This window comes from Spea bombifrons, chromosome 3, assembly GCF_027358695.1.
Source record: "Spea bombifrons isolate aSpeBom1 chromosome 3, aSpeBom1.2.pri, whole genome shotgun sequence".
NCBI lineage: Eukaryota > Metazoa > Chordata > Amphibia > Anura > Pelobatidae > Spea > Spea bombifrons.
Window position 1 is genome coordinate 69328402 of NC_071089.1, and position 27531 is coordinate 69355932.

The 27531-nt window shown below is 39.0% G+C and overlaps 1 protein-coding gene and 1 long non-coding RNA gene across 2 annotated transcripts in view; both read left to right on the plus strand.

Annotated features, from left to right (window-relative positions):
* The window catches only part of LOC128482732 (uncharacterized), a 194439-nt gene that overhangs the window by 52450 nt on the left and 114458 nt on the right, over window positions 1–27531 (plus strand). The gene's annotated exons all lie outside the window — the stretch shown is intronic.
* On the plus strand, window positions 18589–26063 carry CGA (glycoprotein hormones, alpha polypeptide). The gene is made up of 4 exons (XM_053458611.1): window positions 18589–18667; window positions 22661–22767; window positions 23377–23567; window positions 25638–26063. Exons 2-4 carry the CDS (start codon window positions 22668–22670, stop codon window positions 25713–25715), a joined length of 369 nt encoding a protein of 122 aa, XP_053314586.1. The 5' UTR covers window positions 18589–18667; window positions 22661–22667; the 3' UTR covers window positions 25716–26063.

Here is a 27531-nt window from a genome sequence, read left to right on the forward strand (position 1 = left end):
GCTAAACACACAGCCGGGGAAACCATTATTTGTATCGCGCCTGGCACCGACACAAAGCTCTAAACGTTACATAATATGACGTTCGCTGTAATGTGTTTTGGTAAAGATATGCTTTATTTATTTACATTGTGCTAAGCAAAATAAATACACTCTAAATACAAATACAAGTTTTATTGGCATTTAACATTATACAAACGTAAAAAGTACAATGTAGAGAGAATTAAACTGTAATTACTTTTAAATGAAGAAAAATATCTGTCACATTCAAATTATGTCTGGGTGTATAAATATATATATAAAATATAAAATATATATATATAAAATATATATATATAAAAAATAAATATATATATATATAAGATATATATATATATATATAAAATAAAATATATATATATATAAAATATATATATATATAAACCTCTTCTCCATCTGTACCAGTATGTACGTTCGTTAATTGTATTTAAATTGGCTTCTTTTACTTTAGCTGTAGCCTGTTGTAATAGCGCTACGGAATCTGCTGGTGCTATGTAAATGAATGTAATGTGTATGGAGAGTGAGCTGTCCCCGTGTTCCAAGGACCTCAGAGGGTCCTCTGAGTTTTATAGTATTTGCTACTTAGAACGGTATGTTCTGGGGCATCTCCTCTAAGACGTCCAAGACCTGGTGGTTCTTCCATAGTGCGGTAGACATCACCTATAGATGGAAACGTTGCTACTGAGCTTATGGGTTTGTAAACATTTTGCTGTGACAAAAAGTCATGTAAAAAAAAAATATAATGTTTTTAAAAAGGGTATTCAGTGGCAGCATCCCGAGATGGCAGTTTTTGGAGCTGGTGAAGCTTCCACCCATACCATTGTCCTTTTAGTATATGTGTGTAGAAGTACACTAGGCTCAGCGCCTCATAATACGTCACTAACGAACACAGCTTACTTACAACTTACTTTTTAGTGAATTAGTCCCTAGGGTTTCTCCACTAACAGTTGCAGCAGGAGAGATATAGTTTCAACCCCCTCACTCTACCATTCATTACGAAAGCCACTACAGTAGCAGGTTTCTGAAGCTGGAAGAGCAGAGCTGCCCTGTACAATGCATAACTCAATGAGGAGTCTCTTGCCTTCATAATGTGTAGTGAAGTCAAGGTGCTAAAATACAACTCTCCTAAAAATCCTTCTTTCAACTCACCTTTAGTGAATAGACCCCTCTGTTTTTTATGTAAGCGTATATTAAATATTACACTGAAAATACATACACCTAGCTCTCCTCAGCATCTGAAAACACCAGCAAGTTACAATGCAAATTCCTGATCTTTTTCTGGTTTTCTACCACTCTCATTTCTTGTTCTTTAAAACTCTGATTTCTTATAGAAGTGAGAACAGCCGTGTTTCACAAGTTTTACACATCCCAGTGTGCCATCTTCTTTAAAAACTAGTATGTCTCAATAGGTATTATTGACCATTAAAAATAGCCCATCTGATTTTGGGATCCATGCCTAATGCGCTGCTTGTGCACTCCTGGTTTTTGCATCGGTTATAAAGTGGCATGATTATAGTAAAATAGCTGCCAGTCATGCTGGTGGATAATGCTTGTATTTCGGCATTGGATGTAAAGCTGTATTACACATTGGTAGTGGAGTGGTTAGGGGGCATGAGTAGAGAAATTTACAGTGCTTGGTATCACTGTGAGGGAGTAACAGCATTTCTTAGGGTAGATGTCAGCCTATTCTGTGTAGCAGATTAGATGGTGCTTCACGAGGTGAAGCGTGTGGAGAGGCGAGTATGTGTGAGCAGTATCATGCACTGTATTCGTGCCTGTTAGTAGGATTAACTTCTCGTGGATGACCAGCGAGAAAAGCAGAAAATGGAAAAGTTGGGAATGAGGCCTAAAAAATTAAGTTTTTTTTGGGGGGGGGCATTTGTTTTAATGATGTAGAAATATGCTATTCAAGCTATAAAGAATTGTTGAGGGGTTACACCAGAACAATGGCTCAACAATAGGTTTAAAACAGGGCCCTAATTTACAGGGGAACAGCTGTACTCCATCCCATTTCTATTAAACGAATATCTGTGAACTCATACTCCCAGGGTTTGTGCATGCAGACAAGGTCAACGAATACCTGCTGGTGCTGACTGACACGTCAGAAAAAAAAACTCCAGAAAAATAAACAAGCACTGTTTAGTGGTGAGACAGATGGATAAACCAAACTATAGTAATCACAAGTTGTTCATTCAACAAAGACAAAGCAAATTCAAAGCACACCAACTCTAACCAATATGAGACAAACCAGATGGGAGTTATGCTGTACCACCATCAATGTCTGGCTCAGTATATAGTGATAGTAGTTATGCTGTACCATATCGGTTCAGTAAATTTTATTTATTTACACTTATTTAATTTATTTATAAGTTAATTTCTTGTGAAACAAATATTCTTGCCAACATTAATTTTCTTGGGGGTGTTTTCACATTTTAAAATGAGGTATGCCCCTGATTGAATAGACAAAAAAAAAGCTGCTTTTATGGATAATTACGGTATGTTAGAACACCAAAATGGAAATTTCCATACTGTCCTTTTTTCTAACCTTATAATTTCATGAAAGGACCATAAAAGGGATTCTTTGTGAGTTGGTCCTGTATACATTATAGCAGGGCTCGACAAATCCCAGGCGCCAGGTCGCCATGGCGATAATTTTGCGCCTGGGTGTTTGTGAACCAAACCAGTGGCCGAAACACATCTTCAGCAAAATGCCGAAAAAATTAAAAAAAAGGCCAAAAATAATCCCCGCAGGGGCCGCACTGCTAAACTGTGTGTCTTACTGTGCAAGCAGGGTCTCTGGTGCTGGCCACAGGAAACCAGAGGAGTCACATGAATTCATCTCACATCACATGACTGCTCCATTCCTCCTCCCAGTGAGCGGGACAAGAGAAGTTCGTGCAGAGAGAGAATCAGCAGGGCCCCTATGGAAGTCTGCGTGTGAGAGATCTGCAGTGCAGGTAAGGGGATGAAGGAGGGTGTATGAATGAGTATATGAATGAGTGTGTGTGATAGCATGGTTGTGTAAGTGGGGGAGGAGCATGGCACAGCGCACAGGTCACTTTGCATTACAGCTCAACAAAGATATAATGGAAGGTAAATTATGATTGGGACTTTTCTTACACTGAACTTGTAATGTTTAACGAAAATTAACTTGGTGTTGTTTCTGGGCTACTGGTACAACTACTAGACTTGTGCATTTGGATTCGTACAAACCTTTTTTTTTAACAAAAATGGTTTCGTATTCGAAAATGAGGGCGATTCCGACTAAACTAACAAAACGAAATTCAAAACAAATGAAATGTCATTACATTTGTTCATTGGTTTGCCTGCTATAGAGCTATCTCTCACTCTTACACATTTTCTGGGAAGGTTGCCAGCAATTACAAAATGTTAATTCATCTGGGGTCATATAGGCTTAAACAAGCTATGCTTAGCATTTTTGGGAGCATTCCCAGAAAATGTGGTTATGGTTCAAAGTGGGTCCATGTGTCAAGCATTCAGAGCCCAATCAATCTAACAGGTCCTGCCTATTAAGTATTAGCATATGCAAACGCCACAGACACAAACAATCAAGGACATGGTGCACAAAGCTGCCTACAGCAAAATAAAAAAGGCTAACCATTGCTATGCCAGAAAAACTCCATCTCAGATTACTCTAAAATTAAGCTTAATTACACTTTTGAAGATTTCAACCAAAACACATATTAGAGATGTGCTTGCTTGGAAATGTAGCTGCTGTGGCCTTACCCCAAGTGGACTCTTCATAAGTGGTCAGTTAAACTGGAGTTAAACTGGAAGAAAATGACATACCAAGTACCACTGCAGAAAGCAGGATTTCACCTGCGCCGCACCCCTCCTGTGGAATACCCTCCCCTGTTCCGTTCAGACGTTCTGCCTCATACGCAACTTTCAAAACCTCTCTGGAAACCCACCTGTTCAGGGAAGCGTACAGCATTCCTTCCCATTACTCCCAGCCATCATCATAATCAAGCCATCTGAACAATGAACAGCTTCAACACATCATTGGAATCAACTCATCCCCATCCAAACAGTCCTCTCCTATTGTCTCACTTGCCCCTCAACCACAGATTGTAAGCTCTCAAGAGTAGGGCCCCCCTCTCCTTTGCACCAGCTTGTTATTGTATGTGTTTTTGTATGTGAATTTGTTCTACTGACTGTAACAGCGCTGCGGAATCTGCCGGTGCTTTATAAATAAATGTAATGTAATAATGTAGAGGTGCAACTCTGAGGAAAAGAAAAATAGATTTCAGGGGTTCTGTGGACCTCATATTACTTCCACATATCCACCACTCCCTCAGTAAAGTAAATCTTCCATACATTGTTATACTTTATTACACTAAATACAGGGTCCTGTGGACCTCAAAGTTATTCTATTGGGAGGCTGTTTCACATATTCACCACCCTCTCATTAATGTAAGCCTTCCATTTATTAAGGAACACTTTATTACATTAAATAAAAGTAAAAATCTCAAGATGAGCATAATTTATATACAAATGACAATTAACCATTTCGGTGTCTGTAAGGAACGCTGTGTATTTTTTTACCTGTATAGACAAGTAAGGATTATATTACAATTTAGTGAAGCTTTTATTGTAGGGGTGTGTGTACTACACGCCCCCCCCCTGTGTTTTTTTTTAATATGGTTAGAAGACTCACATACTGACTCCCCTCTCGTCCCTGCTCCCTATCAGGATGGCCCCTGCATCTGCCAAGAAATCAGTGGAGATAAGAGTATCTTCACGGCATCGGAGTTGACGGAAGCAGAAATCCGCAGGTTCGTCGTCAGGGGTTACAGGGCAGTGAAAGTGAGCCTACTGGTCACCTGCAGGGTCTTCCTCTGGCATCAACCAAAGATATATTAGCCATATGTGGCAGTGTGCTCATTTGCATTTATTCAAATAAAATATATTCCCATGATACTTTCGTCTAACAGTTTAATACAAAAACCCCCCCAAAATTAGTAGAAGAAAAAAGTTTGCAAGTTTGACGGAATTAATGTGTAATGGTATGGTGAGGTAGGACCCCAGATGGCGGAGGTAGCCAGGCCAAACAGGAACCAGAAAGTCAGAGAACCAACCGGGTCAGACAGGTAATCAGGATAAGCCAAATCAGAATCCAGAGACGAGGTCAACAAGCCGAATCAATACCAGACGAGCAGGAATCAGGAGCCAAATCAGGAGACAGAAACGAGGTCAACAAGCCAAGTCAAACCGGAGCAGTCAGTCACAATCTAATGCGCAAGCAAATAGCAAAAATACACCAACCAAGGGTGATCCAGAAGAGGAATTCCGGGTTTAAATAAGGAGAGGAGAAGGCGTGTCCTGCATGAAGAGGTCACCCGAGGTTATAAAGGCATGTTACAAATGTAACGTGCAATATTTGTGGTACCTGTTTGCCGCGTGGTTGGCCATGCGGTGAAGACGCCGACTGCGTAGCGGTGGTACTCGCTGCCCGGGAAGCCGCCTGAGGAGGAAGCGTCGCGGGAGCAGCCATGCAGCGGGACCGGAGAGGCAGGTAAGTCCTTACATAATGTATGCGAGTGAGGACATTTAACTGTTGCAGTGGGGAGACCAGCGGCTCATGGGAATATATTTTATTTGAATAATTAATAAATGAAAATGATCACAATACCATATTTGGCTAATATATCTTCGGGCAGAATGCTGCCCTCTGTTGGTAAGATACATTGAGTAGCATAATAACTTTGGATTTCAAGCATATGGAACAATGCTACTCAATATATCTTACCAATAGAGGGCAGCATTCTGCCCGAGAATATACCATATTTGCTCGATTATAAGACGACCCTGATTATAAGACGACCCCCCAAAATCAAAATATTAATTTAGGAAAAAAACAAAAAGCCTGAATATAAGACTACCCTATAGGAAAAGTTTTACTAGTAAATATTAATTCATGTAAACTATTTTTTCATATTTAATAAAAGCTATGATTGAGAAAAATATAATATATATTTTTTATTTCCTTTTATTTGCCAACCTGCCCCCCCTAATCATGCACATCTGCCCCCAGGCTTGCCACTCTGCCCCCAGAAATGCCTTATACCCCCCTATTTGCCACTCTGTCCCATGATGTGCCTTTTAACCCTTTATATGCCACTCTGCCTCCAGAAATGTCTTATACCCTCCCATATGCCACTGTGCCCCATGATATGCCTTATACCCCTATATGCCACTCTGGCATATAGGGGGTTAAAAGGCATATCATGGGGCTGAGTGGCATATAGGGGGTTAAAATGCATTTCTGGAGGTATATATATATATATATATATATATATATATATATATATATATATATATATATATAACTGCTAACAGCAATCACACTCCTATCAAGCCAAGGCAGCCAGTACATGCTGGAACCTGGGGATGATAGTAGTGGGATTACAGCCTCCCTATGCCATGCTACCACCACCACCCCCCTTACACATCCATGCTATCACACACACACTCATTCACAAACATTTAAATACTCATTCATACCATTAATCACACATACTTCACACATTAATCACAAAAACCCTCCCCCACCCCCTTACCTGAACTGCAGATCTCTCACTCGAATACTTCTGCAGGGGCCCGGCTGTGCGAGCAACTTCTCTGGCCCCGCCCCCAGAGGAAGGAGGGGGGAGGCAGAGTTATGTGAGGACTGTGCTAGCTTCCTGTTCTCCTGCTGCTAGAAGCAGAGACGCGACCAAAGCCCGGTAAGCAGCATGGCCCCAGCAGAAATTGTTTTGAGGTCTTATTAGAAGACGACCTCGATTATAAGACGAGTGGTATTTTTCAGAGCATTTGTTCTGGAAAAAACCTCGTCTTATAATCGCGCAAATACGGTATTAGCCATTTATGGTAGTGTGCTCATTGGTCACCAGCAGGAGGCCCCCTGCTGGCGACCAATAGAGTTGCTCATACGGACATTTAAACTCCTGGCGCCAGAGCTGCTGCGGTACGCGTTAACCCCGTATTAACCCCTTAACCAGAAAAAAACAAACACGAAGAATGTCCATGAATATTCGCCCAAAGAGAAGACAGGAACGGGCGAATATTCGCAGAATACGAAGATTTTTTTTTTTGCCAAAGACGAGCACGAAGACGAAGAGCCCCCTGGTGCCCCAGTGTAGTTGTAACCAAGGCTCAACTCATGAAGAAAGTAGAAGTGGGAAGCCAGATCCGGGCAAGCTCAAATTCCTCCCCTAAATTAAGATTTATTTCCTAATGAAAATCCATATGGATGCTTATGAGGACTATTCCTTTTGTTGCAGATCGGAATGGTTTGGCAAATTCTATTGAACATTGTTACACAACGTGAGTTGGGGAAAGATAAAAATGTGATTTACAGTCAATTTCATGGAAATCAAATCAAGTTTAACTTTAGCTAAAGAGTAGTTTAAGACCAGAGTTTCCTTATTGACAATCTGGAGGATTTCTAATGATTTTTTTCATACCCTTCCCACAAAACCAACAAAAACCATCTTCTGTCAGTTAACACATAATTTAAAATAATTTAAAAAATGTGTTGATCATACTTGACAAGTCCCAGGGGAGGCTACCTGGAACTCTTCTGAATCAGTGGCTTAGCAAGGGGTGGGACTAGCTTCATAGGAGGCCAGATGTAGATGAGTTTGGGTTGGAGAGAGATCAGACACGTCTAAATGCCACTCCCTTGCCCCAGAGAAAGTAGTGGGTGACCTGGAGACCCAGTGAAGTAGTACTTCACCCAGAGACACCGCGTTACACTTGGACAGTTCTCTGGTATGTTAGTGATGCATGGGCCTCACCTCCAAGCTCCTGAGAGATCATGTTTTCAGATTGTTTTAGAACAATTCAAGGATTGCTAAAGAAGCCAGCCATTCAAAGCAATACCCATTCATAGAAAAAAAAATATTATTGATATCCTGCAGTAATTTTTAAAAGCTCTTTAATGTATTTGTTCTGCTATGATAATGTCATTCCTTTCCATGAGGTACAATGATCACATAAAGCCCCAATCCCTTGTTTTTATCATCTGCCTGCCTCCTTATCTGGTAGAATATTTGTATAATCTCGGACTATAGGCATTAGTTGCTTACTGGAATTGTCATTGTACTGGGAAAGGTCTTAGAAATACCTGGTCCTTGCCAAGTTCTTCTAGTGACATAGGCCACGTTTTGCAAGAATGCTGAAAACACACATGATTGTTGAGTTGTGAACAGTAAATTAAATTACATATTTTCTCAGTTTTGAACATTTCAAATCTATCAGTATAATGCCAAAATTTAACCATACCTGTCTCTTGATGAAATGTCAAACAGATCACAGGATGTTGTAAGTTATACACATTAACGTGAATGTCTCACTGAAGTTTATGGAGGTCTTCCAATAGCCTGGCTTCTTAAAGCAGGATTTTCTTTGTCCTGAAGATGTCTTGACAGCAGCGAGTAAAAAAAATATTTAATTTTAAAAGATTGTCAGCAGAAATATGCAGGTGAGGATCAAAACGCTCTCATCGAATGGATGTTAGTGGAGTTTTTTCTTATTCGCTGTTTTTTCTAATTCTTTCCAAATACCACCTTGTGACATCACCATTTTCATATTTGTGATATCAAGCAAACATTGCTTAAACAAGCTACCTAACCTGAATCAGTGATGTCGCTGCCAAGGTCACTACAATCCATAGTGAATATTGGACAGGTTCACGTTTTGCGGTTCATTGTATTAAAAAATGAATACATTTATACTCCAGTCCAGGTTTACGGTGACATATACATTTTCCCTCTCATGCGATTACGTCACCACGTGTGGTTTCAGAAGCAGGCACAAGAACAAGCTGGTCTGGCCTCTGCTGTTTCCTGATCTCTTGTATCAGCTGGAGGAGGGACCTCAAACTGCTCGTCTTGCCTGTAATTATCCCACTTCAGCTGCTTCCAATTCAACTGGGGCACAGAATGGATGATTTGCATGGAGGAAGCAGATGGTTGTTTGGGGGATCCTGTTCAGAAAAGGAGTCCACATGACACTTAAAATAATTGACACAAAGGAGAAAGAAAAGGTTTAAGTGCATATAATGCAGTGTAAAAGAGGGAGAGGAAGAGCTGCACAGGAGTGAGGGAGGACTGGAGAACTGCAGAGCTGTGAAGAAGCAAATGCTCAAGATAGAAGGAAGAAAGGAGTGGTATGGCTGCCCAGGAAGGAGAGATCTAGATACACAGGAGAACGAAAAGGAACCCAAGGGAGGGACTTCACAGATGGGGTGGACCAGAAGGAGGAGCTGCATAGGAGGAAATATTTACCTGCAGATCTACATATATGCTCCAGTTAACCACCTTAAAGTAGTGATAGTGCCAAAAAAAGGAATAAAAACAAATGAGGGGCACTGAAAGTTTCGAATGCAGGTGCTCAATAAGCGAGCAATACTAAACCGCACATTTGACTATAGATCAGCCACACACAGAAGAGAAACATTGGTGCATATCTTATTATCGTAACCCTTAGAAAATACTAAGACAATAAAGACCCTGAAATCGACCATAGCTCTTTGCTGCAAGCCATGACCCGGTAAATAGTCATGGTGTAGTGATATGTGCATATTAAAGGACTGTGTTGCTTTAATAGGCAGGGGATTCCCTGAGTAGGAGGGGTTGATGTGAGCACATGTTGATGTTAGTTGAGCAAGGACTCGAGGAGTGATGTTGTTACTGATTAAAGAATAAGCTGTTCATCTGAAGTGAGTGTCAGCATTATTTATTCTGCAAGAACCATAGAAAACACAACACATGGATGTACCTTTGGAACACTAGCTCACATTGCATTTTGATGGTAAACCCCCTTGGCTTCTCGACAGCAAAATGTCACATTTCTCATACTAAGATCAACAAATTGTAAAACATTTCGAGACAGCAAGTAATGTTTTACAGCGGTGGCACCAGACTCCAGCCAATTTCACATATGGAATTTGGCAGACTGTATCCGGGTTCTATACTCTTCAGAAAGACATAAAATGTCTCTTAAAATATGTAAAAGCTCATTTACGAAGAAAGCAAAGCCCTGCAGACAAATAGTATGAGAAGGGCATGCAATTTAATAATTTAACAAATCTTCTCCTGTTTCCTCCTCGATACAGTATGTAGGTGCTTGTCTAATTTGTAAGCTCCCTGTATGTTACTTACGTCATAATCTATCACATATATAAAAGTATATATCACAGTAGCAAAACACTGAATTGAAACTGTTCTGATCTAGTGATGTCCGGATCATGAACGAATCGTTCATTTGATCCGGTTCTTTTTAGTGATCCGGATGAGTCGGTTCACTAGACTGAACGATTCGTTTGTAGCGGTTCAGTCTGTGAATCATCATGCAGCTGTAACCTGATCCTAGAGCTGTGAGTCATCTGCAGAGCACTCTGGGGTCAGGTTACAGCTCATTAATTCTCATAGGAACGATGACTCATAGAGTCAGAGAGTCGTTCAAAGAGTCGAATGATCCGAAGAGTCGAATGAACCGAAGAGTCGAATGAACCGAAGAGTCGAATGAACCGAAGAGTCGAATGATTCGAATCTTACAGGGATCCGGATCTTACAAGGATCCGAATCTTACAGAGATTCGAATCATTCAGAGAATATTACTGATACCATACTTTTATAAATAAATACATTAATTATGTTCACACTGCCCCCAGGATTTAGATTCCCCTGAGTTTGACCCCCTTTACCTATAACTGCACCTACAGTTAACTTTATTAAATTAATTAAATTAACCCTCAGTCATCAGCATAAAATTAACCCTTATACCCCATCAACCATAACTGCCCCTGAAATTAACCGTAAAGATCCCATTAACCATAACGGCCCCTGAAATTAACCCTAAAGACCCCATTAACCATAACGGCCCCTGAAATTAACCCTAAATACTCCATTAACCATAACTACCCCTAAATTAATTGCATGTACTCCAGATAAATTACCTAATAAATTGGTATGGTTGATAGGGTCTTTAGTGTTAATTTGGGGGCAGTTATGCTTAATGGGGTGTTTAAGGATAATTTAGGGGCAGTTATGCTTAATGGGGTCTTTAGTGTTAATTTGGGGGCAGTTATGCTTAATGGGGTGTTTAGGGTTAATTTGGGGGCAGTTATGCTTAATGGGGTGTTTAGGGTTAATTTGGGGGCAGTTATGCTTAACGGGGTGTTTAGGGTTAATTTAGGGGCAGTTATGCTTAATGGGGTGTTTAGGGTTAATTTGGGGCAGTTATGCTTAATGGGGTGTTAAGGGTTAATTTTAGGGGCAGTCATGGTTGATGGTGTGTTAAGGGTTAATTTTAGGGCAGTCATGGTTGATGGGGTGTTTAGGGTTAATTTAATGGTGAGGGTTAATTTAATTAATTTAATAAAGTTAGCTTAAGGTGCAGTTGCAGGTAAAGGGGAATGTAAATCCTGGGGGCAGTGATTATTAATGTATTATTTATAACAGTATGGTGACATTCTCTTAATGATTAGAATGCCAATGAAGGCAGAGAGTCGTTCAAAGATCCGGATCTTACAATGATCCGGATCTTACAATGATCCGGATCTTACAATGATCCGGATCTTACAGTGATCCGGATCACTGTAAGATTCGGATCCCTGTAAGATCCGAATCTTTGAACGACTCTCTGCCTTCATTGACATCACTGGAGGCAGGGGGGAGGATTCATAATAAAAGGGGCGGGGCCAATCGTTAGTGTGCCTGCACGGAGTTACTGGAAAACAGTAACTCCGTGCAGACACACTGAGTGATCCGAAGATCCGGATCATGAATCGGATCATTTCAGTGAACGAATCGAAATGATCCGATTCACTTTAATGATCCGAACTTCCCATCACTATTCTGATCTAGAAGCATTCACTATATCATGCTCTACTCAACACTGCTGAAAAGCATTGTATACAGCCAATGAGAGAAAAGCACAAAGAATGTTTCATTCTTCATGACTGGCTGTATGTTATTCTGATCTGCTGCATATAATTTATCTTGCTGGGTCATCCTCATATATATATATATATATATATACACGTGAATACACACTGAATAAGACAAGACAGACACTTGTAATTCCTCTAAACTGATTTCCTTTATACTTGCAATTTATAATTATATATATATATTTAAATACACACACACACACATATATATATATAGATATATATATATGTACATATACAGTGGATATAAAAAGTCTACACACTCCTGTTAAAATTCCAGGTTTTTGTGATTTTAAAGAATGAGACAAAGATAAATCATGTCAAAACTTTTACCACCTTTAATGTGACCTATAACATGAAAAATTCAATTGGGAAACAAGCTGAAATAATTGAAGGGGGAAAAAAAATTAAAAAACTCACAATAACCTGGTTGCATAAGTGTGCACACCCTTAAACTAATATTTTGTTGAAGCACCTTTTGATTTTATTACAGCAACCTGTCTTTTTGGGTAGGAGTCTATTAGCATGGCACATCTTGACGTGGCAATATATGACCACTCTTCTTTGCAAAATCGCTCCAAATCTGTCAGATTGCGAGGACATCTCCTGTTCACAGCCCTTTTCAGATCACCCCACAGATGTTCAACTGGATTTAGGTCTGGGCTCTGGCTAGACCATTCCAAAATCTTCTTTTGGTGAAGCCATGCTTTTGTGGATTTGGATGTGTAATTTGGGTCATTGTCATGCTGAAAGGCCTCGGTTCCAGCTGAAGAAAAACAGCCCCAAAGCATGATGCTGGCACCACAATGCTCCTCTATGGGTATGGTAGTCTTTGGGTGATGTGCAGTGTTGTTTTTGCACCAAACATAACTTTTGGAGTTCTGGCCAGAAAGTTTATCCTTGGTTTCATCAGAAACACATTTTCCCACGTGCTGTTGGAGGACTTGATGTTTGTTTTTGCAAAGTTGAGCTGGGCTTGGATGTTTTTCTTTGTAAGAAAATGGCTCTGTCTTGCCAACCTACCCCATAGCCCATTCATATGAAGAATACTGGAGATTGTTGTGACATGTAGCACACAGCTAGTACTTGCCAGAAATTCCTGCAGTTCCTTTAATGGTGTAGTAGGCCTCTTGTAAGCCTCCCTGACCAGTTTTCTTCTTGTCTTTTCATCATTTTTGGAGGGACGTCCAGTTCTTGGTAATGTCTCTGTGCCAAATTGTCTCCACTTGGTGATGACTGTCTTCACTGTGTTCCATAGTATATCTAATGCTTTGAAAATTAATTTGTACCCTTCTCCTGACTGATATCTTTCAACAATGAGATCCCTCTGATGCTTTGGAAGCGCTCTGTGGACCATGGCTTTTGCTCTGAGATGCAACCAAGCAAATGTCAGGTAAATCCTACTAGAACAGCTGAACTTTATTTGTGATTAATCAGAGTCACTTTAAATGATGGCAGGTGTGTAATGACTTCTATTTAACATGAGTTTGAATGTGATTGGTTAACAGCCCCGCTTATAAGAGTCTGTGCACACTTAAGCAACCAGGTTATTGTGAGTTTTTTTTTTTTATTTCCCCCTCGAAGATTTCAGCTTGTTTTGCAATTGAATTGTACACATTATAGGTTACATTAAAGGTGGAAACATATTTATCTTATCTTATTCTTGTATATGTATATATGTATATATATACACATACACATATACACGCATACAGGCTCAAGTGCTCTAAATCTTCTGGGGGAGCGGCTTTGTGAAGGGCAAGTCTAGCCACACATAGGGACAGGGCTTGCTCCTAACAGCCTTTCGCATGTGAAGTAAGTGGGCAGGACAGTGGGCACAACTAAATACCACTACCCAGCCTGGAGAAGGAGAAACTTACTCAAAGATCCAGAGAAACAGAGAAATATATGTGCATCAGACCACCCATTCAAACTTGCCCTCGCTGCTCGCAATTTAAAAAAAAATAATCTTACCTATATCTTACATATACACCTAATTACCGCTCCTGTCTCATTTCTTCTTATGGCTTCAACACTATTGGAACATTTAACCTATAATCACCTAACCTACTTTCTTTCCTCCAACTCAACGCGTGACCCTTGCGTAAGAAATTATGACCCTCGTACAAGGTTTTTTCTTAGAGAATGTGTGACAAAATAAAACACACACAAGTGTATATAAATAAGTATATTTATAAATAATTTAGCCCACTAACAGTCTAAATTGTTAAAATAGTCAACATTTAAATAAAATAACTACAAAACAACCTTATAACATTATAACTACAACACAACCTTATAACAGTAGCATCAATGAACAATACACAAGTGCAATCTTCATACCTGGGAACTCCACCGCTTTTCCAGGTCACCGGAGCGGGGTCTTGACACCCTGTTCCCTGCCCATTTTCCCTTTAAATGCGGGACCGCCCACCGATGTCACAGGACCCGTGACCCTGACATCAGTGGGCAGTCCTGGCTGCATCCTGCAAGGGAAGGCTCCGGGTAGCTGGAGCGAAGAAGTTCCCAGGTACGGTAATTTTTGGATATAAAGTTTATCTGGGCTCTCTCTGTAGAATTTCTCCACAGGCCTTGGTAGAATTATCTGTCTCCCAGGATGCTCCTATTCCAAATAGGCACACTCTCGGCATAAATTCTCACAGAATTGATCTTTTCCAGAAAGTATGCTCCCAGTTAGATCGTTCCCCAGAATGTCTGTCCCAAACACTTGCTATCCCAAAGATTGTCTTTTATGTCAAGATATACTTGAGGTCTGGCCACCCACTCCCTTTTCCCCTAATTCTGGTTCCAGCATAAAGGTTTGTGTGGGGGACTTTGCCAGTCCTCTCAGGTGCTCTTCATTCAGCATATCCTAGATTCAGGTACCCTAAACAAAGAAGGTGAGATTCGCCTGACGCATGCTAAACTAAGGATGATCATATCTACTGAAAGCTTTGGTGTGAAGCTTCTTTTGTTGTACATTGGATGTTCTAAAAAGCATATGACCTTTAAATGCACACCCATATAAATACGCATACATACGAACCTTTAATAATTGTTTATAATGTAGAGATCATCCAATTACTATTTTTTCAATATGATCTGGGGCAACCAAACTCTACTGATAGCAATAACCTGTTTTTTTCCTCCGACTCCCCTATCCCTAATTCTCGATATCTCCATCATTTGAAATCCTCAATCAACCCAGTTGAACATGTTTGCTGCCTGGGCGGTAAACCTGAGTCTGCTCTTTCCTTGCTAACTTCAACAAGAGACTACTAAAATACATTCCCTTGTGATATCCTGTCAGGATTGTTGGGGCTTCCCACTAACTGGCTTTTCCTCTCCCATCTTTTACCTCAACAATCCATTCTGAACACCTGTGCCAGACTCATTTTCCTATGCCATTACTGTCCCTTCACTGCCTCCCAATACCTTCCAGAATTAAATTTTAAAAATTGTGACTTTATTATTATTATTATTATTGTTTTTAATAGTACCAGTATCTCTCTTCAACCACTATCATTTCTTCCCACTTGCTATAACGATTGTCAAGAATTCTCCACCTCATTCTGTCAGACTCCCCCGTCCTGGCTGTAACTTTGAGTGTCCACTAAAAACCCACCAGTTCAAGGAAGCATACAATGTATCCTCCTAATATATATCCTTCTCCCCGCCTTCAAGATCACCACACAACTGATTTCTGCTCGTGACCCTCGCTACAATCAAATCATCCTCTGCCCAGCAACCTTTAAGATTCTATCTTATTCCCTCTCAATGCTAGGTTGTTGCCATGGAAACTGAAAATGCTGCTATAAGTTTCTAGGGTGGTTTTATGTGATTAAACTTTTGGAGGAAGGAATAGAATTACACATCTGATAAGGTTTATATAACATACTATATGGCCCGATTTGCATAGTTAAAACATCTGCAGGGCATCTCCATGCGGTTTACATAGACAAAAACACATTAATATAATGTGGCGTAAGCTGATCTGTCCCTTGACATTATTATTTGTTTTTAAATCAAGTAAATAAAACAATTGCAATGTCTGAAATAGATAAAAGCATACGCTTTAGGTTGTTTTAATAAAATAAAACTGAGTTATTTAATGAAGAAATGATTATAGTATGGAAATTCTAGATATTTATGTGCTGTATGCTTAGCTGTATTCTACTTTTCTTTATACTTACATTGAAGAATATGATGGTACTATATAAATCAAAATAATCATATTTTGTGATATTTAAAACACTAATCCATTAGCATCAGTAAAATAAAGATGGTACCTCAGTCTCCTTGTTGTCCATACTCATTACTGCACAGAGTGTGTCGCCATCTTCCTACTGCTGTCATTCACTATGGGGCTTATTCTCTAAAGTGGGAGTTTGCATTCCATCATAACCAGTGCTATATCCAGGCCTAGGTTGACTACAAATTGGGGCAGAGATCACCCTGGGCCAGTGACAGGAAGACCTTGATCTCTCTAACTGCCCTACTCATGCTATGGAGGCTGTGCTGGCTCAGCATAGCCTCCATAGACTGCATTAAGACACCGCACGATGGAATATGACGTCATATTACGGTTATCAAAAAATCTGGGGGCAATAAATCACCAATACAAATGGTCAAACTTCTCCTGCAAGAACAGCTTGGTTGTTAGCAAATAACTGCAATCCTTTTTACTCTTAACTGGAACACCCTCTAGTGGAAGCACTAGGGAACTTTCCTCTTTTTGTATCAATCCCACCAATCTAGTATGCAACTAAAAAATTATCTGAAACAGCTAATCAGTGGCAGGCAAGTGCTCCCATTGAAATCATTCAGTGATGTATCCCCAGGTGTGCCGGCGTGATAGACCACACGCTGGAGCTTGGGGGTCCGCTCTGCCGTTCCGCCATCGGGGACGTCCTCGGTCTGCTGTCCCACACGGCGCGAGGGATCCTCCGGCAGCTGCCTCCGTCAGGGTACTCTTTCATCACTTCATCCTATACACTATAGTGGCCTTGCACGCACCTGCGCCACACTCATTGCCGCAACCGGAGGTCCTGAAGGGAATGATGCCAAGCCTTTCAAATATTTGCCTTCTGATGGTTATACCCGTGCCTGTCCTAGTGCATTATCCATTACTGATCGTGTGTATTTGACCCAGCTTAATCGTGACTATGATCTGTTGCCGGGTTGAAGACCTCAGCTCTGAATGGCTGTTTACCCTGAACTTTGGCTTCCTGACCTCACCTTTGATATATAGATTATCCTGACCTCTGGTGCCCTGATCACTGTTCATTTTGTATATCTTGCCTGTGCAAACTTAGAGTCTGTCTCTGGTCTCAAAGGATCATCAGAAAGTCCCACAGCCGCTTGAACCCAAAAGGTTCAATCCGATCGGGAACCAGTTGGAGCGTGAAGAACTCTTCTGAGATTGTAATAGCTTTCTCTTGAGGGGACGGTATCCTATCCTGCAATAGCATCTCCTCTGATGAGTGCTTTCCATCCATCTCATTAGAACACCATGTCTAGCGGTAAGTATATCACTTCTCAGTTATCATATGCATCAAGGTGCATCTGATGTCTTGAGTATCCCTTTAGAAGGTAAATAATATGTCCAAGGGACTTACCATTTAATGTGAATCCTGAAGTGTATAGACATCCACTAAAGAGACTGACAAAATGGAAAGTTGTTAGTGAGAGTGATTAGTAAGGATAAGTCTGTCAGCAGCATTGATCTAGGATTGTAATGGGGCAAAGTGGGTATGGAGTTGTATTAATCAAGACAGAAGATGACAAGTATAAGATGATCAAACAGGGAAGAAGAGAAATAAGTGGAAGAAAAGAAGATCTCAGTGTCATCAGTATGCAAGTGGTACTGTAAGCTGAAGAATGGAATTCGTTTGCAAAGGGAGGCAGTGCAAAGTGAGAACAGAAGGGGACTTTGAACAAAGCCCTTGGGGTACACCAAGTATATGTGTTCATGCTCCCATACAAGTCTAATATAGAGTATAAGGCCTTCCAGGATCTCCTATTCCAAAGAAGCACGGTTCTTTGGTCCTGCAGTGTTCCTAAACAAATTTTGTTCAGCATTTTAAATAAGCATTTTCATCTAAGTTTTATCTTATTCAACAGGCATCCTGTGCAGTTTGGATCCATCAGTAATATTGATTAAGGTACAAAAAAAGTGTTTATAAATCCAGATTTTCAAAACAAGAAAACCACAAGGGAAAAATCATTCTCCTTGACTAGCGGACAACTCACACAGTTTTAATTAATTTCCACATACTCATTACATAGAAGAGGATTTAAGAGCGGGAACATTTTAACATAACAGCTGAAGTTATGACTAAATCAGACAAAACGGAATTCTAACTTAGTTCTTATTGATGTTAACCTGACACTCTCTGCCTTGGAAAAGGCACAGTTATCTTGAATTTTAAAAGCTAGCTTGATTAAATGGATGGAAAAGCAATTACGTGGAGTGGTGCTCTGTAACAACCAGACAGAATGTTGATCCCTGACTTATCTATAAAATCCTATGTTACCGGTACATCTCTTATATAAAGGAGAAAAGAGAAAGCGCCAAGAAGACCAGGAAGACATCAAGTGGTCATTTACTGCACATCACTCACACATTCTCTGTGATTATACAACAGGAAGGTAAGAATTTTAAGCTACTAACCTTTACTTTCTTAAAGTTGGCAAACTTCATACAAACTTTTCTAAGCCTGCAAAGTTTATATCTTCTAGTTTCATCTATGGTTGACAAACAGTTATCCCACAGGTCTTACAATCTACATTGTTAGTGACTAAAACATGTAAAATGATTGGTATTGGTTTAAGGCGTGATTTAAATATTTTGCGTACATCTGTATATGGTTATATGAATATTAGTTTTACTATACCAAGGAAAAACAACACAACTATATTATTATTTTAATATTCATTGTAAATACTGGTTATCATGATTTTGAACGAAACTAAAATGAACATGCTTGGTACCACAACTGTGTTAGTTCAGTAGTTTGGGTGAAATGTTGTGGTCTAAAAACTGTATGAAGGAAATAGAAATCCTACTCTGGTTTGGAAAGTAAACAAATGTTCACAGTTACAAAAAAAAAAACTGAATATACATCCGAAACATGTTTCTATACGGTACCCGATCTCTGGGCGCAAGGCTCACAGAGTCCTCTCTGCCCCATTGTCAGGCACTCAAATTCATTCAGAACAGTCTTTTTACCTTGCAGGGGAAGGGACAATTACATTCGCCAGGAAAGGGCTGAATTTTCTTTTTTAACCCTTTCAGGCAGGGGACTGAACACGCTCCAGCATCTGTCTTTACATAAAAAAAAGCCTTCCTTATATTGCCAGGTATCCTACCAGCGCATGAAGTATGCAGCAGCCTTTGTGGGGAGGCTGTGCACTCAAGACAATTTCACACTCATTACTGCACATAGTGTGTTTCCATCTCCCTACATAGTCATTCACTATGGGGCTTATTCTGTATTTCAATTCCATCATAGCCAGTGATATATATATATAAATATATATATATATATATATATATATATATATATATATATATATATATATATATATATATATAGTATTAGCATGTAGCAAACCTGCCCTGTGCCTTACAGAGACACCTGAAAGGCTGTAAAGAAATAAACCAACATGTGAGCCTTGCATTATTGTCCTTAATATTATGCATCCCCTCTTAGAGGAGTATGGTCTTTTATAAAGTTGAAAAATTTACCCAGCAGATGCCATTTCAAGAGCTTAGTCGCCCCTTTATAGGCCAAGCACTCTTTTTCTACTTTTTGGCGGTAACTTGGCAGATAGACAACCGGGTGTTCTTCCTCAATCAGAGAGTACAGCCCCATCTGAAGCGTTCTTTGTAAAAATAAATGCTTTTTCAGAATCAGGAGCTGCTGACACAGTGTAAATGCAGTCTGCAAGTCCACAAACATTTTTTTCTGCATCATTGTTCCACCCCACTATATCTGGTGCAACCAGTAGTGCATTTTGCAGGATTGGCTATAAGACCAGGTTTCGTAAGCTGTCCAAGACTGTTACATTTTTCCAAATGAGAGTCCCAGCCTTGGCTATGGATGACTACATCATCCAACTATGCTGATGCATAACCTGTGAGAGGTCTCGGAAGCTTATTTATCAACCTTTGAACTAGTGTTTGAACGGGGCTTGATCACTGGCTCCTCAACAACTCCCAATTCCAACATTTGTCAGCTCTCTTGTTGCCTCTGGGGTTCTGTAGGCTTTTACTTTTATTCCTGGTTCAGTGATTATATCATGAAATATGTCACTGATTCTAGAAAATGCTTCTTTATTTCTTGTAACCATCTCTTTAACTTCTCTTTGCTGTTCAGGGGCTGGAACTGGGGATTGGTCAAAACACAACTTTATAGCTCTCCCTATCTTTCCATGACTTTATCAGGTTTATATGGTAAACCTATTCAACTTTCCTTAGATCAGGCGTATTTTTAAGTTTACTGGCCCTACTAGAGTTTACTCTCAGTTGTGGGTACGAGAACCATCACTTGGTCCACTGGCTGGAAGAACCGTACTGGTGCTTGACTGTAACTATCTTGGTGGCTCCTTTTGGTCTCCTTCAAGATAATCTCTAACAATTGGAGTAATTTGTCAAAAGCGTTCTTTCCGTTGATCCATATAGTGAATCATATACTTTCCTGGTACAGTTCTTCCTATTCTTCCCAATTAACCCCTTAAATAAGTTCAACAGGAGAAAAGCCTACTGAAGATTGGGGAACCTCTTGTATGACTAATAGTAAGAAAGGTAGAAGACCCAATATTTCCCATCTTGATCTACAACTTTACATAACATGTGCTTTATGATTCTATTGAACCACTCGAGTAATCCTTCTGTTTCAGAGTGGTATATAGATGTTCTTAGTGTTTTTATTTTTTAGAGTTGGCATATAGCTCCTTCATAAGTCATGATACAAAATGTAATATCTTCCTTGGTAATACAACCTGAGAAAAACCCTTTAGCAATTTGTTCGCTATAGTTTTACAAGTAGTTGTTACAAATAAGTATAGCCTCTGGATAGCATGTGCCATAATTCAGTATCACCGAAATATATTAATTACATTTTGCCGATCTTTCCAAGGGACCCACCAAGTCCCTGCTGATATGCTCAAAAGGTCTTTCAATATATGTCCAAAATAGGTAATGGGATTAGGGGTGCCGTTAGATGAGGCTTTCGGGCTACTAACTGGCAGTGTGAAGATGAGGCACAAAACTTCTTTACTTCTTTCTGGCCAGAAGAACTTCCCTAAGATTCACTCTTTAGTCTTCTCTGCTCCCAAGTTACCCCCAAGTAAATGAGCATATGCTAACACTTTTATTTCGTATGAGTGAGGTACCAAGAGATATTCTACCTCTTGACCCTCCTCCTTGATCACGCTTTAAAGAGTATATTTATATATATATTTACTGGAGCTTTTTTATGTAGAAATTATTTTGTTTAGAAGATTTGCATGTTTGAAACATATTAAATAAAAATGGATAAATATATGTTGATTATTTTAGATGCCCATACATATCTTGATCTTTTGGCAAATATCCTTTTTTTTAAAAAAAATCTATCAAAGATTGATCCTGGTCAGACCCGGCGAGCCAGCCACTCCCCATAATTAAAGTTAGAAAATAAATTTGTTGTACCTTGGCAACGGCCAAAATTTTGGACTATGCTTGTTTTTTTTTAATACTTTTTATGCACCTACAGTAATGCTTTTTATCTTTACCTGCATTTTGGCATGTACACTTATTTCTGCTGTGCTTTCTGATCAGATATGCTCTTGTTAGAGCCCCCATGCTAAAGGCATTCCAATTCTTAGCTAAATGTGCTGGCAATAGTCGTTATCATAGAAATAGAAGCTTTTACATATATATATATATATATATATATATATATATATATATACACCAAACTAGTATGAGCAGAAATGATACGTTTTTATCTTTAGTGCACCATTCTTGTAGTACCGAACAAGGAAATCAAATGTATCTTCAACTCTTAGCAATTCAAGGTCCACTGTCCAGGTGTATAAGAACATATAATCTGGTACAGACTTTTGAACAAGTGATATGGCAAAAAGGTGTTGTTTTGAACCAACTCACACACTATCAGTGAATAGTCTGTAAAAGTGAGTCGATCGCCGTATGTATAAAAATGTATTCACAGTTGTGCTACTTACTTCCACAAGGTGGCGCTGGGTATCTTTTATGCCAATTGATAAGGGAAACAGCATTATTACAGCATGAAACCATAATTCTTAGTCTATTACAAAGCAAAATGTTGTTCTTATGTATCTAAATCCTACTTAGGGACCTAAATTAATTAATTAGTAATTATTTTAAAACCAGTTGAGCCCCCAGATTGAAACAAATAACAGTTATGTATTTATTAAAAGGATGTGTGCCATTAAACTCCAGTTCAATTGCTTGTTTCAGACAAGATTTTTTTTTTTTACAATTTGATAAGTCAGCGGCTTTATATTTATGAATCATGTTTACTGAATGGAATTTTATCTGTCAGCTGGCTTGCTGGAAAACCAAAGAATGGTTTCATGCAAGCTAAAATAAGTTACTTTGCTCATTATTTACAGAAACAGCATGGATTGTTGTGGAAAATATGTCATAGTTATTTTGGCATTCTTATCTGTGTTCTTGCATGTCCTTCATTCCTTTCCCGATGGAGGTTTAAGGACTCAGGGTAAGTTCCCACATTTCTTTTCAACTGTGTGTAGAATATGTATAGTGTGCCATTTGTGTGTCGCATGAACACATGCTAGATTCGACAAGGTCCAACCCTGTACCATACATTAATCCACATGACCCATGCCTCACTCACAATATTACACTGTATATGTATATAGAGATGATAAATAGATACGTAGATAGATAGGTAGGTAGATAGATAGGAACAAATCTATGTTTAATCAACCACTAGGAACCAAATCTTCAGAGTTCTTAATTCCAGTGTTTGGATAAGTAAAGTGTGTTTAACTGTATAACCTATAAATCATTACAAACTCAATTAATATAAAGAGTGTCCAACTCTGGTGCCAGCTGCAAGCAGGATACTTTACTAATTGAAATCTGCTTTCCATTTTTATGGTTAAAGCTTTGTAGGCAATATATACATAGAAATTAAGAAATTAGTTAATGATGCAAAGGTATGGGATTTAAAGAACCCAACTAAACAAAGCTGTTGTGCACAGAAGTACCCTTTTAGAAAAGCAGATTCGTAGCTCACATGCAAACAGGTTTTTCTTGGTGCTTTATATTGTATGTTATTTATAATGAAAATGCTTTATTTTAGGTTGCCCAGAGTGCAAGTTGAAAGAGAACAATTCCTTTAGAAACGCAGGTTTAAAGGGTACAATTTTTCAGTGCACTGGATGCTGCTTCTCTAGGGCTTATCCAACTCCCATGAGATCAAAGAAAACCATGTTGGTTCCAAAGAACATTACATCAGAGGCGACATGTTGTGTAGCAAAGGCGTTTACAAGGGTGAGTAATGGTAATATATTTATTTGCAGTGTTAATAGAAGGAGAAACCCTGTAAATATTACAAGTATTTCCTAAAATTACCCTTTTACCATTGCAAGTGGTGAACTTGGTTGGATGCCTCTATCATGGAACCCCAATAAGGTTGATGCAAAATGCATTGATAGCTGACCTGATCTAACTTAATATATATTTTAGGTTACCAAGACCTTTGTGGGTCTCCTGCAGGTGTCCCTGCTCTACTCAATGATGTTGTGGTTGGCTGAGCCTCTGAGCACCAATCGGGCCTTAAACTCTACAAGTTATGGTTGGGTAGCTGACCATCTGAGCACCTTTCTACCCCTTTTCTTTCCAGTACAAATTTTGGCTGGTTTGGCTGACACTCAGGACCACTCTCCCCCTGTCCTTTCCTTTAAGGTTTATGTCTTAGTCAGCTGACCCTCTAAGCTCCACTCTCCCACTATCTAAGGATAGTCCTTCTGAGAGAAGTGTAGTTGGTTGCCACACACAGACCAGCCATGTATTAAGCTAACCCACTAGGCATTCAAGGCTGTTTAAATATTAGAAAAAATATCTCAAATCTTTGCTTTAAAAAAGGAAAAAATTAATGTTGATTAGAGACGCCATAGTGATAATACAGTTGTGTTCTTTGCTACGACATTTTACGTAAGTTTTTTTATTTTTTGCTCAAAAATGCTAACTACACAGCGTCTTGAGCTCTGATGAATGAGGCAGGTAGGAGGGATTTTAGGATATCTTGCAGTGATGTGACATAGGAAGGCTATGGTTGAATGACAGTTCTTAGGTGATAAGGAGCGTCAGGGATAAATGGCTGAAAATGAGTATGACGTGCGTACTACCATGTAGGAGATACATGCAGCTGAACACATCTCCTGCAATGCTGACAGCTGGGGCATGGGCAAAAATCACTCCCTCCAGGGCCGAACTGGTGATGATTGGGTGGCCAATGGGTGGATATGCACTGCTGCACGCAAAAATTTTATGCTTATGGCATCCAGCCTATTGGGCATTTGTTCGGTGCCAGATGTCCATTTCAGACTTGAATTCCTCCATACATTTACACTAAAGTACATACGATGGTGGAGTGTCCCTTTAATAATCCATTCCAAGTTCAAATTCAAACCTGCAAATATGGGATACCGTATTTGCCTCAATATAGGCCGCACTTTTCTATCGATCGCCATCCGGGACATGCAGCTCCGGGCGCCGGGCAGGTGTTTTTTGTTCTTTTCTTTATCATTTAGCCCGCAGCGCTGCAGGGGACCTGGATCCTACTCTCCGGCAGCCGGTGGACGTCTGCGCGATGCGCATAGACAACCTCTGCTGCCGGCACTTCTGCAATGTAGACATATTTCTAACGGGGCAAGATTGCTACTTCAAGCTCATCTTGTCTGCCAACTGGACTGCATGCAACATTTATTAAATCAGGTCAATAATTTATAAACAGAATATACTGCCGTTCATTAACCCCTTAGATTACCTCTGGCAACTTCTTGCATTCCGTAATCAGTTTTATATTTGGTCGCTCTATATTGCTTGAAAGAAACATTATACACATAGCATTATACACCCAAAGCTATGCCAGACAGTTTCACATTGTAGTGCTGTCAAGAAAAATTAACGTTCATGCCATTTCCCGGGCCAAGCAGATACAGTATAATAGGGATAGAAATTATTATGGATATGGATCTGAGTCTTGCAAGCCACATCTGTCACATAAAATCCTTTGGAAATTTCCTTTACTGTCATTGTATTAGCCTTTACTGCCTATGCTTCTTTCCTCTACAAGCAACTGGAGCATTATCTCTATAACTGCGTCACTCTTTATACAAATGACAAAGTTTGCCCTTTATGTAACAACTATCTTCTTCCCAGCACTCCACCCTGTCCACATCATGACTTGTGCGGCATACAATACCTATAATGAATGGCAGAGACAAATAACATTTTACAAAAGAATTTTGAGCATATGTTCACCCAACTGAAATTGTTATATTGAGATCCTATACTTTTATGTGGAAGCTTAAACTTTAACATTATTTCTACTTTTAGGTTACATTGAAGGATAACCTGAAGATTGAAAATCATACAGAATGTTACTGCAGCACCTGCTATTATCACAAATCTTAAACGTTTGATGCTACCTGACGACTTAATGTTACCTGTCCCTGTTTTTTTAACCATTCAAACAAATCAGATGTCGCTAAGATAACATAGCTCTGTTCTTTTTACTTTTTCTTCATCCTAATTAAAAAGTTGTTTCATTTAATAAAATTGGATTGTTCTTGCATGACAAATATGAAATTTGAAGATACTTTTACTTTTTTATTCGACCAAACTTGACATTTTGTAAAAAGAAAAACAAAGCTATAAATCATTTCTCCATATAAACCAATGATGTCATGTGTATCATAATTTATGAAATAGGGGTAGACTATTGTAACAAATATTAAAGCTTTTACTGTCTTATCTTCTAAACCGATTGGTCGGAATATTTCAGGAATGTTTTAACAATGCTTGGAGCTATTATTATTTATTATTATTACTATACATTTTGTTTGTGGGGCATCAGAAGATTCTGTAGTGTTATTAATACTTAATTCCCTACTCCAATAGTCCCACTCACATATATCAAAGAAGAGCAGAAATTAACAATTCATAAGAAGATCCCCCAGTTATCACTTCATATATGTTTTGTCTTTCCTAATTACTAGTCTGATAAGGAGATGTGCTGTTGAGCTCTATAACATAGTTTAAAACATCGAAGCCTGATGAACTAAGTCAGTAGTAGTGGTTTCCTACCATGCCAGACTTTCTAATACAAGCATTCCATAAAATCAATGATTGTTTTACAACTGAAGTGCAGTAGTACACCTGTAATTACAGATTCCACATATTCTTCATTTGCATAATCATGAAATATAATGTATATCTGCATCATAAAGTGTGAATAAAGGCTCTGTGCAACAGATGGAGGGTTTGGTTATTCTGAGTTTCTCAGATGTTAAGATTAGATTGGAAGAGACTCGAGAGAAAATCAGCCCAAAGGGATAAGCAGCCTAGATAAAAAGATAATGTTGCCAGTTGGATGACCGAAAAACTTAAAATCTGCATTGTATAATCAATGGGCCACTCACAATGGTGCTGAGAGCTATCGATCTTAAATGCATTATTCATGTACACATCCTTCATTTAATACGGTTAACAGTATTAAATAAACTATTTTATACAATATAACTATATATATATATATATATACGATGTCAAAAAATCAGAGTATTGCAGATTATGTAGTAATACCTTTTTTATTGGACTAACAATATTTAAAAGACACGCTTTCGAGAGTTATCATCTCTTCATCAGGTCGGAAGCAATACTCACTTCAGACCTAATGAAGAGAGGATAACTCTCGAAAGCGTGTCTTTTAAATATTATGTTAGTCCAATAAAAAAGGTATCACCGCATACTCTGCAATACTCTGATTTTTTGACATCAAGTCTACTGGACTAATACGGCTTAACCCATTTACATTATATATATATATATATATATATATTTATTTATTTAAATATATATATATATATATATATATATATATATATATATAAATATAGCTCACTTGCAAGGACACAGCATATTTATTTTAGTTAATCCAACATACGCAAATTTTCTTGAAATGTCAGTAAGTAGTATGCAATTGTAGAATATGTTTCTTGCACAGACAATGAAATCTGCTTGCATTCTTAAGAATATATCTTAGCAGAAACTCTTTATTCTCTGCTGCAAACATCTATTTAAAGCATGGGTCATTTCTCTTATTCTTCTGCACGGGCATAACAAGCTCTTTTTGTCAGCATGGTTGATCAAAGATCCTAATGTTGTTATTCCTTATCCGTTAGTACTGATTGGAAAAGACAGCTTAAAGGAGGTGTTCCAGGAAACATGA